Genomic DNA, 13,147 nt, shown 5'->3' with positions numbered 1-13,147 from the left:
AGCAGTGGAATTTGGGATGTTATTTCTAAGCCATGCCAGAGCAGGGTGTCCAGGGAAATCCTGTGCACAGTGACGTTTTGGTGCAGGGATAAAACCTGGAGCAGAGAAGCCTTGTCCTCACTCTGGCAGCTCTGGCTTTTTGGGATGCAGGAGGCTGAACGTGCCTGTTCTTGTGCACAGGGAAAGCAGGAGGAGGGAAGCAGTCCATGAAATCAAGGTAGCCTGGATAAAGGCAATCACAAGCCACTGCAAACCTGGGGGATTTAGGCAAAGAACCTGATTTGCTGTAAAACCATGAATTACAACGTTTTGTAATTCACATTGTAAATTTTTGTTATTAAAATGTTGTAAACATTACAGCATTTAAGGAAAACCCGACATCCCTCCATTAACTGTACTGATTTATGCCAGTAAATTTATACCCATCTCTCCAGTTGTGCCTGCTAAGAATAAAACCAGGGATGCACCATAGCCTCTGTTCCCATCCTGTAACTCCTCTGTGAGTTCAGGCTTTATTTTTAGCCCGGCTTCCTCGGGGCTCTGTCTGATCTAATTTCTCCAGGGAGAAGATTTTTTTTCTGCTAGATGCCACCCTCCTGCTGGAAACCCCCATTCTGCCCAGCACTGCTGAAGGGCCTGACCTTCTCAAGCTAATTGAAAAGATAAATGGGTCAAATTTGGCTAAAAAATTGGCAGCCAAACAGATCAAGACCTAAAGAAGCATCGTGGGGTGAGACACACAAGTGGGACACAGACATTGGAGCAGCCAGCCAGTGGCTCTAGGAAAGGCAGGATTTTGGGGCAGGAAGGAAAATGGGATATTTTCCTTCTTCCTTCTGTGATTTGGCTGGTGTGCCACTGCCAGGCTCTTGGTGACAGACTCCCAGGCAGTTTTCTGCCAGGGCTCAGTGCTGGTTCCTGCTGTTTGCTGCTGGGATGTTGTTTCTGGCCAGCAGCGGGTTGAGCTCATGTCTTGTAATTAGTGGGTGGGCTTGAGGAGACCACTGCGGCTTCCGAGCTCTCAGGGAAAGAGAGAAAATAAGCAGGATTAAGGAATTTCAGAAAATTACAGGCATTTTCATTTCACATGAGCTTTGCCAGGAACACCAAGCCCTGGAGAAGGATGGCCACTGCAGGACACGCTGCCCATGGGCAGGACTAAAGGATTTGGTTTCTCATCAGTCACCCAAAAAACTGTGAGTGTGTGTTTGTGTGTGTTTGTGTGTTTGTGTGTGTGTGTGCACATGTAGCCTTTCCTGGGCTGGCAGTGGCCCTGGGAACACAAGATTAAAGGGATATATCCCATCTGCAAGCAGAGTTTTACACAGAATTCTCTTTTATAGCAGGATTGCTGTAACTGGAGGGAGCTGAGGGGTGAGGAGAGATGTCAGAGCAGGGGGAGCACTGGCTCTTATTCATTTTTAGCCAAGTCTGTCTGTTGAGGTGATAATAGCACATGTGCAGCTCCCTGCCTGGCTCACATGGATTTTCCTGCAGCAGGGAGAGACAGAAAGTCAGACACAAATTCCCCTGGAAAATGCCAATAGTGAAGCTGCAGTAACTGAGCAGGAGTTGTAGGAGTACACGTAGCACTTGGAATTGCTTTTCACCAGGATTTTTGCCCTTGGTGCAGGAACTTGGCAAGGGGTTGGGAGCGCACTCCCCAGCCTGTCTCATCCACCCACCCAGCTGACACTTCTGCTGTATATATTCAGTCAGCAGCATTTAAAACTTATGAACAGTCAGTACATGGTGCTAAATGTATGAAATAAACACAAATGCTGTTTCAGGTGCTCAAGTGTTGTCCTGATTCTGCTTCAGGGTACAGGATCCCCACATCCCTCTCCCATCTGAGTGAAAGGAGGTTCCATTTCCAGCACCACCAAGCAATCCCTTGCTGCCATTTTTCCCAAATAACTTTTGTTTTTCTTGAGAAAAGGACTGACATTCGGAGCAGGCGGGATCTCTCAGCCGGGTGCTGAGGCGCATGCCCCAAAACACGGCTTTTAGAACAACAATAGAGACAAAACTCGCCACTACTGACTTTTTAACTGCAAACAAGGATCTAATCCTGCACATCTTGCTCCTGGGAATGGCTTATCAGGTGAGTTGTTCTACACAGCGCTCTATCAGGTGCATTTATCTCTCTAGGTACATGTATATGTATAGGAGATGTTTATGTATTCTGTCTCCCACTCGGTGTAGACATTAATCATGTGCTGCTCCACCCCAAAAAAACCCTTAAAAGTGGCAATGGCTGCTTCCACTGTCGCTCATGTGACTCGTATTTGAGGGTTTGTCACACCAGAGCTGCCAACTGCAAGTCCCCGGACCCTAAAAAAAACCCCAAGCTGTTCTCACTAAAAACCATCGAGGTTTGGACAAGAGCCCACTGCTTTTTCTACGATTGCTTCAGGCAACAATTGCCATGCCTTGGGGACACCTCAGCCCCGGGGTGGTGGCCTTTGCTGGCATCCCTGCCACGCTGCACACATCCAGCAGCCGCCTCCAAACCCGCCAAGAGCCTCTCTCCCCGCCCTCTCCTCATTTCAGCTAAATAACCTGGCGATTATATTTCCACATGAAAGTGCCCCGGTGTTCAGGTGGACAATCTGACTCCGGCTGAGCCGCCTGGAATCCCTGCGGTTTTGATTTTCAGCGGGGAACAATCTTATCGGGGCAGATCGCACCCAGAGATAGGCAGCCCTCGGGTAGGGTTGCACAAGCACAGATTGCCTCAGCCGCGATGGGGAAGGCTCTGCTCGCTGCCTTTATTTGTTTTCCCCACCGCGGGTTTCAGGTTCTCCTGGTGACCGTCATTTCAGCTTGCCTTCCCCGCTCATTGTTTGAGCACCCGAGCCTTCCTCATGGATCACTGGGCAGGAGGTCCAATTTAAATCTGGCTTCAGCCCCCTCCAGCCCCTTGCGTGTTGCCTTGAGAGATTTCTCGCAAATAGGGTTTGTTTTTTGGGTTTTTTTTCCCCGTCTCACTGTGGTCCTGCTCTGTTGAGGATGGGCTGGGCCCCTGTTTGGGATGGATGTGATTTCCCCCTCCTGGGCACACCCATTTTGGCCTCTTCCCCTGCTGCCAGCTCCTCTTTCAAACCTGGCAGCTGCGTGGGCACCTGCTCTCCGGTTGCACAGGCAGGATATAGGATTTCCGTGCCTCCACCACCCAATAGCTGCGGCTACGTAACCCTGGCAGGGGCAGGGATGAGGACAGAGAGGTATCCTGAGCAAAGCCAAGCCCCCAAAACGTCATCCAGAGGAGCCCAGGGGGTGCAGACCCGGACACAAGGACAGCCCATCCTGCAGTGCCACCCCGTCCCATACGATGCTGCCAGGACCGTCCCCTCTGTGCTGCCCAAGGCACGGAGTGGCAGGGGCTGAGAGCACCCATAAGACATCCAGGCTGGGTTTCTGGGAGGATGCTGGGGCATGGCACAAAAAAAAATCACCATGCAAGTCAGGGTTTGTCCTTTAGGAAATGTTTTAGGTTTGAAGTTAACCCTGCAGCTCCTGCAGAACCATTGTGGTGTCCACCTTGGACTCCCCTTTGCTTGGGGAATGTGTTATGTGTCAGTCCTTTTCACAGGTTTGGCTCCTTTTGCCTCTTTTCCTTCTGGTTTAGAGGATTTTAATGAACCCCCCTTGTACTGGTGCCTTCAGATCATGCAACATCACTTCTTTTTTTATCTAGGGTAGATTAGGAGATTCAGCACATCCATAAACTAGAAGGGACCACTGTGATGAGCTGGTTGGACATTTGGGGTGGATCAAGCCTGCTCAACACCTCCCTGAAAGCCAACACCATGTAGAGCCTCTGCTTGATTCTCCTCCATCCCAAAACTTCCCTGCTATGCTTGAATTCAGCCCTGAGTGGGAGCAGGCTGGAGTGGGGTGGTGGGGGTGAGCAGCTGCTCACCATCCCCACCACGACCATCCAGGCTTTGGCCACTCCACTGTCCCCCACCAGCCCAGGGCCAAGCTCCTGGGGGGTGATGAAGTCACACAGGCCAGCAGCAGAGCCCCAAAGTCCCTTTGCTAAAGCTCTCCTCCAGCCCAGCCCTGCCTGTTGGGGAGCTCAGAGGCAGAGCAGAGGTGAGGGTCTCTGAGAAAGCCTCCTGTTCTCCATCTTCAAGCTCTGCTTTGCCTTTGCCCTCCTGAGGGCTTTTTGAACCCAGTCCAAGTTGCCCTTGGGACCTGGAGGGCTCAGAGGCAGATCCTGCACACGAGGGTGACGGACACAGCTGGTGGAGCCCCAGGTGGCATCAGCCTCTTGGCCAGCTTGCTGCTCTGAGTGTGTCTGTCCACTTCAGCAGGCACCGTGTCTCCTGGGAGTAGCACAGCTTCAGCATCCCCACATCCTTTCCCTGTGCTGTTCCCCCCAAGAAATAATCCCACCTCCCCATCAAGCTCCTCCTTGGCTTGTGGAGAAGTTGCCTCAAGGGGCACTTCCGAAAACAGAAATTCACAAAATCACAGAAATGTAGAATGGTTTGGGTTGGGTTGGGACTTTAAAGACCATCCCATGGGCAGAGACACCTTCCCCTAGACCAGCTTGCTCAGAGCCCCATCCAGCCTGGCCCTGAACACTTCCAGGGCTGGGGGATTCCTCCAGGCTCAAGCTTCAGCCTCTCCCCTCCCACAGGGCAGCAGAGGTGTGTGTCCCAGCCTGAGCTGTCCCAGCCATGTGCTTCCCCCACTGCTCATCCAGCAGAACTCACCAGGGTGGCTGGAACAGGGCAGAGCATCCCCAGCCCAGATCCACTGAGAAGGGCAAGTGCTGTAAACCAGGGGCCCTGCTGGAGGCCACCACAGCAGGGGACAGAGCTGTCCCCTGCAATGGGCACTGCTGAGCCTCACAGCATTCCCAGCTCCTGCTGCCTTTGGTGCTGCTCCTGCAGCAAAGCCCTGCTGGGAGGGCAGCTGCTGGCTGGACCCAAGCAGCCCCTGGCAGGATTCCTGGTAAATTCTGCCCTTCCTATTTGCCAGTGCCTCTGCCCAGCCTGGGAGGGCTCCCAGCAAGGGAACAGCAGTTTATAAACTGGAATTCTTTCCTTTTTGAAATTTTTCTCTTTGTGTTACCCTGCCAGCTCCAGGACATTAGTATAGAGAGGTCTTAATTCCCTAAATACATCTCTGATTTGCTCTAGGATGATGCTGCCCTTCTGTTGAATGAAGCTGCACAAAGGCTGTGTCTGCCAGCATCCCTGGCACTGACACAAAGTCCCTCCTGTGCTCTCCTGGACAGAGCTGCAGGTCCCTGTGACACCCACCACCCCACACAGGGCAGTGGGAGCAGGGGTGGGGGGACACAGGCTCCCTGTGGGGCTCAGGAGGAACACCCTGATAGTTTGCAGATGTGATTTCATTTTTCAATTCTTTCTAATTTGCTTGGGTTTTTGTTTTTCTTTTTTTTGTTTGGTGTGGGGTTTTTTTGTTGGGTTTTTTTTCTGTTCTAGAAAAGAGACAATTTCTTCAGGGAGTGTTGGCCACAAGCCTCATTTGGCATTGTTTTTTAGTCAATTGGTTTTGTCTCGTATTAGGAATATTGTGTTACATAATGATAAGAGGCAGTGACTTATTATGGGGACTATAAAGGGAGGCAGTGTGGGAGTGCAGAGCACCAGCTGCCCTCCCCACCCCATCACCTGCCCTTGCTCTGACCTTCAGCAGGTCTGTCATCTCCCCAGGTCTCAGTTTCCCTCCTGTAAAACAGGGATGATCCATGCTCCAGCTATTATCTTAAAAGCTTTTCTATTCTGAAGTCAGAAAAAGAAGAGTTTTCCCCTTTTTTTCTGTCCTGAGATGCAGGCATGAGGATTTCCCATAGCTTCTCCACCAGAGCTGAAATTCATCTGAGTCTGAGCAGATACCAGAGCATCTCTGTCCCTGCAGAGCTGAGCTGTGGATGAGAAGCTAAGACAGGGATGAGAAGGAGTCACTCTGCCCACAGAGGTATTTTCCAAAAGCACTGGACAAATGAAAACAGGAAACCGTAATTGAACTAAATCTGCCTCTTTAACCTCATTATTAGGATTGGGATTATATGCTTCAGAGAGAGTTCAACCTCTGTTTAAAACTTGAGGAGATGTGGATGAAGGCTACAAACCACAGGGAGAGAGGGAATGTTCCTGCACTTGGTGAAAAGTCCAGCTGGAAGGAAAGAGGGTGGCACGGGACGGGGGTGCAGCCCAGAGCCCTCCTTCCAGGCAGCATGAGGCTGCAGTCGGGGTGAGCACTAAAAATATCTGGGGAGCCTGGTAATTTGCTGTCTCTGCCTGAAGATTAAAGCAAATTTTCCTTCATTTCCATATTTAAAACTGTGTCCACATGCAGCTGGGAAGGATGGCAGTGTCTCAGGTTACTCTGCACACTGCCCCCAAGCTCTGCAGATCCGGCCTCTGCCACCTCTGCCCTCAGAAAACCTGACAGCCTCAGCCCCAACAGGAACAGCAAAATCCATCCTTGGACACGGGTTGCCAAAGCCAAGATGAGCAAACTCTGTGTCCTGCTGCTGTTCATGACACGGGGCAGGTTGCAGCTCCTCCTCTGAAGGCTGCTTCTACAGAGACCAAAGTCCAGCAGTGTCACCCCTCAGCAAGCTCTTCCTTGGGTGCAAAATTACTGACAGCAAAGCACATTGGGTGGGCACACAGAGAGATTTTCCACCTGTGCAGCATTCATGAGCTGCAGTCTGGAGAAAAGCAGGAGCAAGGGAGAAGCTCAGAGGTGAAGAGTTATCTCGGGGCGTGTGCTGTTTCTTTTACAGAGCCTGCAGATCCCAAAGCACTTCAGGAATAGTTAAACAATTGTTAAATAGTACTTTATCTTCAGGCTGGATAACAGCAGAAGCAGCCACTGGCTGCCTGGTGACAGGCAGCTCCATAAAACCACCTACCCAGGAGAGAGGGGGTTGGGATGCCTTGGCCTAATCCTGACAGCACCACACACCTGGACTCATTCCAGTTGCTGACATTCCCAAACCCGTGTGCTTAAAATGAAACTCTACCTTTCTGGCTGTTCAGGCCTGGTTTGCAAAGACACAGAGCACAAATGTGCCACGTTTTGGCTCTGGGCTCCTGGAACTGCAGCTGGGGATGTGCAAGCTTTAGGGAGCCAGGCCTGGAAATGTTGGACTTAAATTCATGGGATGAGCGAGCATCCACTCCTGACCAGCAGCTTCTGTGGAGGATTTGCCAGCATGTGGCCCAGGATTGTGGGGGCAGACAGTGGGACTGTACCTGGCCCTCGGGGGGCTAGTGGGGGAGTGCAGGAGTTCCAGCAGGATGGGGCAGAGCAGACCTGTGGTTTGTGGACAGGACAGCGCTGGCTCAGCGTGACCCAGGAAATTAAACCAGGAGAGAGCAGGGGGCTCTCTTTCTCCTCGGGTGTTTGCTTTTATACACTGAATTTCCTTCTTGGGGCATCTCAGTGCACCCCACAGCCCTCCCCAGGCTGTCCCAAAGGTGGAGATGGGCTGGGGAGCAGCGGGCTGCCCGTCTGACTCTGATGGAGGAAGAAGTGCTTACGGTAGAGGTGACCTTTCTAAATCCCTGCTTTGGACAGACATTTCCAATAAGTGCTGAAGAAAAGCCTGCCAGTTCCAGCTTTCTCAGCCTGCTCTCCATTTTCCTTCCATCCTCTCCAGGCTGAATTTAATCCGAGAAGGTTCCTTTGAGCTTTTGTGTGTTGCTGAGGGAGATGTGGGCGCACAAGGGATCGCGTTACAACTTTCATTTCCTGAAATGTTTGAGGGAACATCCAGGGTTTTATCCACACATCAGGCAAAGTTGAGGGCTCAGATTTCAGGTCTTGTCACTCAGCTGTCACCAAACAAATGAGGCTCTCAAAGTGGGAGACGGAGAGAGCTACCTGCTATTCATGACCCCGAAAGCAGGTGATCACTCATGGGAAAAGCAGGTAGAATTAATCATTCTGCTGTTCTCGTTTCCTCCCCTTTTTTGGCTGACCTGGACACAGCGTGAAATCTGTCCTGGGGGGTGAACGGGAGTGGGGGGGCGAATTAACTCCTTCCTGCCGGTGGAAATACAAAGCAGAGCTTAGTGAGAAAGAGCCTCAGGCTGCCTCCCCAGGCTGGCTCTGCTGTGGAAAGCTTGCTGCGAGGTCAAGCCTAACAGAGAAGAGCTCAGCAACCTGTGCCTGGCTCAGCTCCAGGGCCTCCCTGCTCCTACCTGACTGCTGGCCAGGGAGTTTTTTCCAGGGGAATGCCCTCAGCACCCTCCATCCCTCTTTTCCACGTCCTGCAAGCTGCCAACCTCGTCCCTCTCCCTTTTGGGGAAATGGAGAGCAGGGCTGGGGTAGGGCTCTGAGGCCGAGGAGCCTGAGACTACCCCCGGTCTGCAGGTGTGTGCTGGGAAGGGGGATTTGGGCAAAGGGAGCATCCCATGGCATCTTCCCCAGCCTTCGACAACCAACCCTGTCGCTGCCTACACGCAGGAAGCGCCTTTGAGCTGTTTGCTTTGAAAATAACTCCTGGTTTGCCAGTCCTTGCTTGGTTTTCCCGCCGAGCAGGGCTGGAGCCCCGGGCAATATTTATCCTTCCTCTTCATTGAGCCCGTGGTTTGGGAAAAAAAAGGAGCTGGAGCTTATCCATCCTCGAGGAGTAGAACCCGCAGCTGCTGACCCTAAAAACACCCTGCGTTTCCCCGGGAGTTCTCCTTTTCTGCCCGAGGGGACGGGAGCGGCTGCGCTGCTTTGTGACGGATCCAGGAACTGGATGAGACCCCCGGAAGGTGATGAAGGACCCCGGGAAGGGACAAGAGGGCGAGCCCGGACCGGAGGCACGGACCGTCCCGTCCTGTCCCCTGCGGTCCCGGCGGCTCCCCGCCTCCGTCCCCTTCCCCAGCCGGGCAGCCGAGGTCGGGGTCGCTGCACACCAAGAGAGGGGGTCCGTGTTCCCCCCACAACTCCGGCTCCTGCCCCCGCTCCTTCCGCGGCCGCGGAGGAGCGCAAGCAGCTGCGCGCCCCCCGCGCGGTTTGCGCGGCCGTGCGCGGCATTTGCGCCCTCCGCCCCCGGTGCTCGGAGCCACGCGGTGCCCCCCTGCCCCGGCCATGCCCCCCAAAGCGTCGTGGGCGCAGGAAGCCCGGCGGGATCTGCTCCTTTTTCCCCGAGGGGGCGGCCGGGCCCGTCCGGAGGGAGCAGGGAAACCATCCCAGTGTCCCGGGCCGGCTCCCGCAGCCGGAGCCGGGAGGGCGAGGCTGGGCACGGAGCCGCTGCCCCGGGCGGCCGCGGGTGGGGATCCCCGAGGGGCTCTGGAGCGGGGCCCGCTGGGCATCGAGCGGGAGGGACGCGCCGGGCAAGACCCTCCTGCAGAGGGTGACATTTCTCCATGGCCCAAGACCCCGAGCACAAACACGGCAGCGACTTAAATAAACACGCGCTTAATGATGCAAAACGCTAGCAGGGAACACCGGCACCAGCGAGGCCCCGACGGGGCGGGCGGCGGGGCCAGGCGCTCCCTCCCGGCCGGGTGCCCGGCTCCCTCGGGACACAGCAGGCTCCACGGGTCCCCCGTCCTCGTCCTTGCTCCCTTTCCGAGCCACCGGCTTCCCCGCAGCCCCGAATCTCCGCTGCAGCCCCTGGGGAGGGGGCGAGGGCGGGCAGAGGGGCACGGGCTCGCCCCTGCAAAGAAAAGCGCAGCCTGGGTGTTCTGCCATCAGCGTTGTTTAATTTAGACTGTTTAGGTACAATAGAAAATAAACCCGAAAGCACATGCGATTTTTGGTAACAAATACTCGAGACAGGCAGCGTCATCCGCGGACTCTCTGCAAGCCGGAGGAGGGAGGCGGCGAGCGGGCACAGACGGGAGAAGGCAACGGGGAACTGGCGGCGCAGTTCAGGAGGAAATGGCCGTCAACTTTTATTATTACTATTATTATCCTAATTTTTAGCCACATCGATGCATTTCACCACCGAAGAGGAGAAAAGTGGGGGACGCGGGTCCACGGGAGCCCACTCAGTATCTGCCTCGCACGGCCGCGGTCAGACACAGGCACTTGGTAAAACTCTAATACTGCAGCTTTTGATATATTTTTTTTTTCCACTCTTTTTACTTTTTTTTTTTTTATATTTTTTTTTTTTTTAATTTAAACTACATCGAAATCTTTTTGGTAAGGCTAAATATGAAAAATGTAAACGTAACTTCCCCTCCCTCCTCCCGCTCCGCCACAGGGCTCAGCACAGCGGTTCTCTCCCTCCTCTGTCCCCGTCCCAGCTCCTCGGGGACCGGGCCAGGCAGCAGCAGGGATGTGCCGGCCGGCCCTGCCCCACCGCGCCCGCGGCGCTGGGATTTGTTTGGGTAGAATCGGATCCAGCAGGGGTTGGGGGTTTTATTTATTTTTTTTTTTTTTTTTTTTTTTTTTTTTTTTTTTTTTTTGTAATTCCCGTTGGGACCAACTCGTTTGAACTCGAAGGGCTGATGAGGGTTATTGCCGCTCTCTGCGTTTGGCTACGTGGAAAAAAAAAAAAATTAAAAATCGTGGTGATGGTGGGAGACGCTGAGGGGGAACTGGAGCAAGAGCCGATGTGGGGTTGTGTGAAAAGAGACGAGAGTCCCGTTAACAATCAGCGGGTGACCTGTAAAACCGGGTGCTGTCCTCTATGTACAACCCAGAGCCTCTGTCCCCGAGCAGAACCTCTTCTCCCCATCCTCCGGCGGCCTTTAGGATCCCAGATCCACCAGGCTGGACGTGAGGGGTCCCAGCAGCGAGTCCTGGAGCTGGTGGCCTTGGAGGCTGTGCGGGGTCTGGGATGCGGCCAAGCCGCTCAGGGAATAGCCGGAGCTCCTGGCGTGGCTGAGGTTCCCCTGCAAGAGCAGGACCGAGTTCTGATCCGGGCTTTGGGGAGGAGAAAACTCTTCCTCGGAGCTGGACATGAGGGGTTTGCTCCCATCCAGAGGCGAGAGTTGGTTCGGTTTGTTGGTGGCCGCGTTGTTGTTTTCCGTGTTCTCTCTGCAGAAAGGCAAAAAATTTTAAAATTTTGTATATTTAATCGCACGACAGGGATGTTAGGGCGGGCACGAGGCGGCGGGGATGGGCATTGTGCTAATGCCCGCGGTAAATCCTTCGCGTTTAGTTCCAGCGTGGGAGCAGATGCTTCTCGAAGGGGGAAAAATAATCCCAATAATTTCATAACGGATCGTCCCTATTTCTTTTATCCCTCCTACAAATAAATACACTGAACAGCCCGGTTATTTAGGTGAGGAGGGAAAACGGGAGGAAGGGATTTTTTTTTTGAGGGGCCGTTTTCTTTTTAATTAAAAATGAAAGCGCGGCCCGGGGACGAGCTGGGTGCGGGGTTTTCTCCAGGCGGCTCGGTGGGGAGGTGGCTCAAGGAGATGCCCTCCGTGGCTCTGCCTCGCCGGGCCGAGCAGCCGCCTCGCACCGAGGCCACCGCGTCGCCTGCCGGGGTCCGGGATGGCCTCGGTACGGGCGGCGGCCCGGCCCGGCCAGCGCGTCCTCATCCCGGTCTCCTCTGCTTCCCCCCGCCTCGCCATCCCGGAGCTGCATCTCTTCTCTGCTCCGAGCTCCGGAGCTACCCTGCCCGACCCCCGGCCACACACGGCCCGGCATCCCGACCGCTTCCCGGAGGCTCCGCATCGCTCCCGGATTGCTCGGGAAGGCAGGCAGCAAACAAAGGCGGCGGAGCGGCCTGGAAGAGGACGGTGGGGGCTCGATGTTCCCCCAGGGCAGGTGAGGTCGAATGAAAAACCCGTTCGGGTTTCCACGGAAGGGGAAAAGGCAAGGCGGTTTACGAGGAGAAAAAAAAAAAAAAAAAAAAAAAAAAAAAAAAAAAAAAAAAAAAAAAAAAAAAAAAAAAAAAAAAAAAAGAAAGAAGAAAAGGGGGGGACTTGAAGGGAACCGTGTGTTTTCGTCGCTCCTATCCCATCCGGCTCCGGGTACTCGCCGCGCTCCCGGAGCAGCTCCCGCGGTTCCCCAAAAGCCCCCCGCGCGGTGGAGCAGGGAAAAAGCGGGGATCGGAGGGTGGCACGTACCTTTCCTTCGCCTCCGCCGCTCGGTCCCGTTGCCTTCTGTTCTTGAACCAGTTGCTGACCTGGGTGGTGGTGAGACCGGTGGCTTCCGCCAACTCCCGCTTCTCCCGGGGGGACGGGTAGGGGTTGTGGGCGTACCATTCCCGCAGCACGCCCCGGGACTTCTCCTTGAAGCAGTAGCTGGTTTCCTCGCCGTCCCAGATGGTGCGGGGCAAAGGGAATTTTCGGCGGACGCGGTATTTGCCGACGGCGCCCAAGGGTCTGCCCCGCAGCTTCTCGGCTTCCACGTAGTGCGCCTTCAGCCAGAGCTGCTGCAGCTTGGGGTGGTTGTGCGCCGAGAACTGGTGGCTCTCCAGGATCTTGTAGAGCTCGCGGAAGTTGCCCCGGTGGAAGGCCACCACCGCCTTGGCCTTGAGGACGCTCTCGTTCTTGTGCAGGTGGTCGCAGGCCGGCAGCGACCAGAGGAAGCGGCCCAGCCTCTCCAGGTTCCCCCCTTGCTGCAGCACCTCGCAGACGCAGGCGACCTGCTCCTGCGTGAAGCCAAACGACGGCAGCATCGACATGGCCGAGAGCGGCGGCGGCCGCAGGAGGACGAGGAGGAGGAGGACGACGAGGATGAGGAGGAGGCGACGGGCACCCCGCGGGAGCGCGGCGGCGGAGGGGCGCGGGGTAGGCGCCCGCCGGGCCCGGGCCCGGTGCTGATCCCGATCCCGGTGCCGGTCCCGGCCCCAGAGCGGGGAGGCGCTGCGGCAGCCGAGGGCGGTGTGTCGGGCGAGCGGGGATGCTCGTCGCGGCGCCGGGGGGACTTTGTCCCCGCTCCGCCGCCGCCGCGCTTAAAGCGCCCGAGCCCCCGCGCCGCGCTGATTGGGCACCCCCGGCCCGGCCCGGCCCAGCCCGGACAGCCCAGCCCAGCCCAGCCCAGCCGCCTCTGCGCGGGTGCGGCCCCGGGGCCGCGGGGGGAGCCCCGCCGCCCCTCCGGGGAAGCCGCTGCCGGCGGGCTCTTGTCTTTCTTTCTTTCTTCCATCTTTTTTCCGCCCCAAAACTCCTGCCCCCCCCCGCCCAGGCGGCCCGTATTTAATTACCTTCGAGCTGGGGATGAATAAATAATGCGTTCGTGAGGAGCTGAATAA

At 55.4% G+C, this 13,147-nt stretch overlaps 1 protein-coding gene across 1 annotated transcript; it reads right to left on the bottom strand.

Annotated features, from left to right (window-relative positions):
- Window positions 1-9,677: 9,677 nt before the first annotated feature.
- SIX1 (SIX homeobox 1) lies at window positions 9,678-12,929 on the bottom strand. The gene is made up of 2 exons (XM_041400816.1): window positions 12,021-12,929; window positions 9,678-10,977 (listed from the first exon to the last, which is right to left on the bottom strand). The coding sequence occupies exons 1-2, from the start codon at window positions 12,578-12,580 to the stop codon at window positions 10,689-10,691; spliced, it is 849 nt and encodes a 282-aa protein (XP_041256750.1). The 5' UTR covers window positions 12,581-12,929; the 3' UTR covers window positions 9,678-10,688.
- Window positions 12,930-13,147: the final 218 nt, after the last annotated feature.

Source organism: Onychostruthus taczanowskii, unplaced genomic scaffold, assembly GCF_017590055.1.
Source record: "Onychostruthus taczanowskii isolate IOZ18803 unplaced genomic scaffold, ASM1759005v1 scaffold1, whole genome shotgun sequence".
In the NCBI taxonomy this organism is placed as follows: domain Eukaryota; kingdom Metazoa; phylum Chordata; class Aves; order Passeriformes; family Passeridae; genus Onychostruthus; species Onychostruthus taczanowskii.
This window is presented reverse-complemented; position numbering and strand designations above follow the sequence as displayed.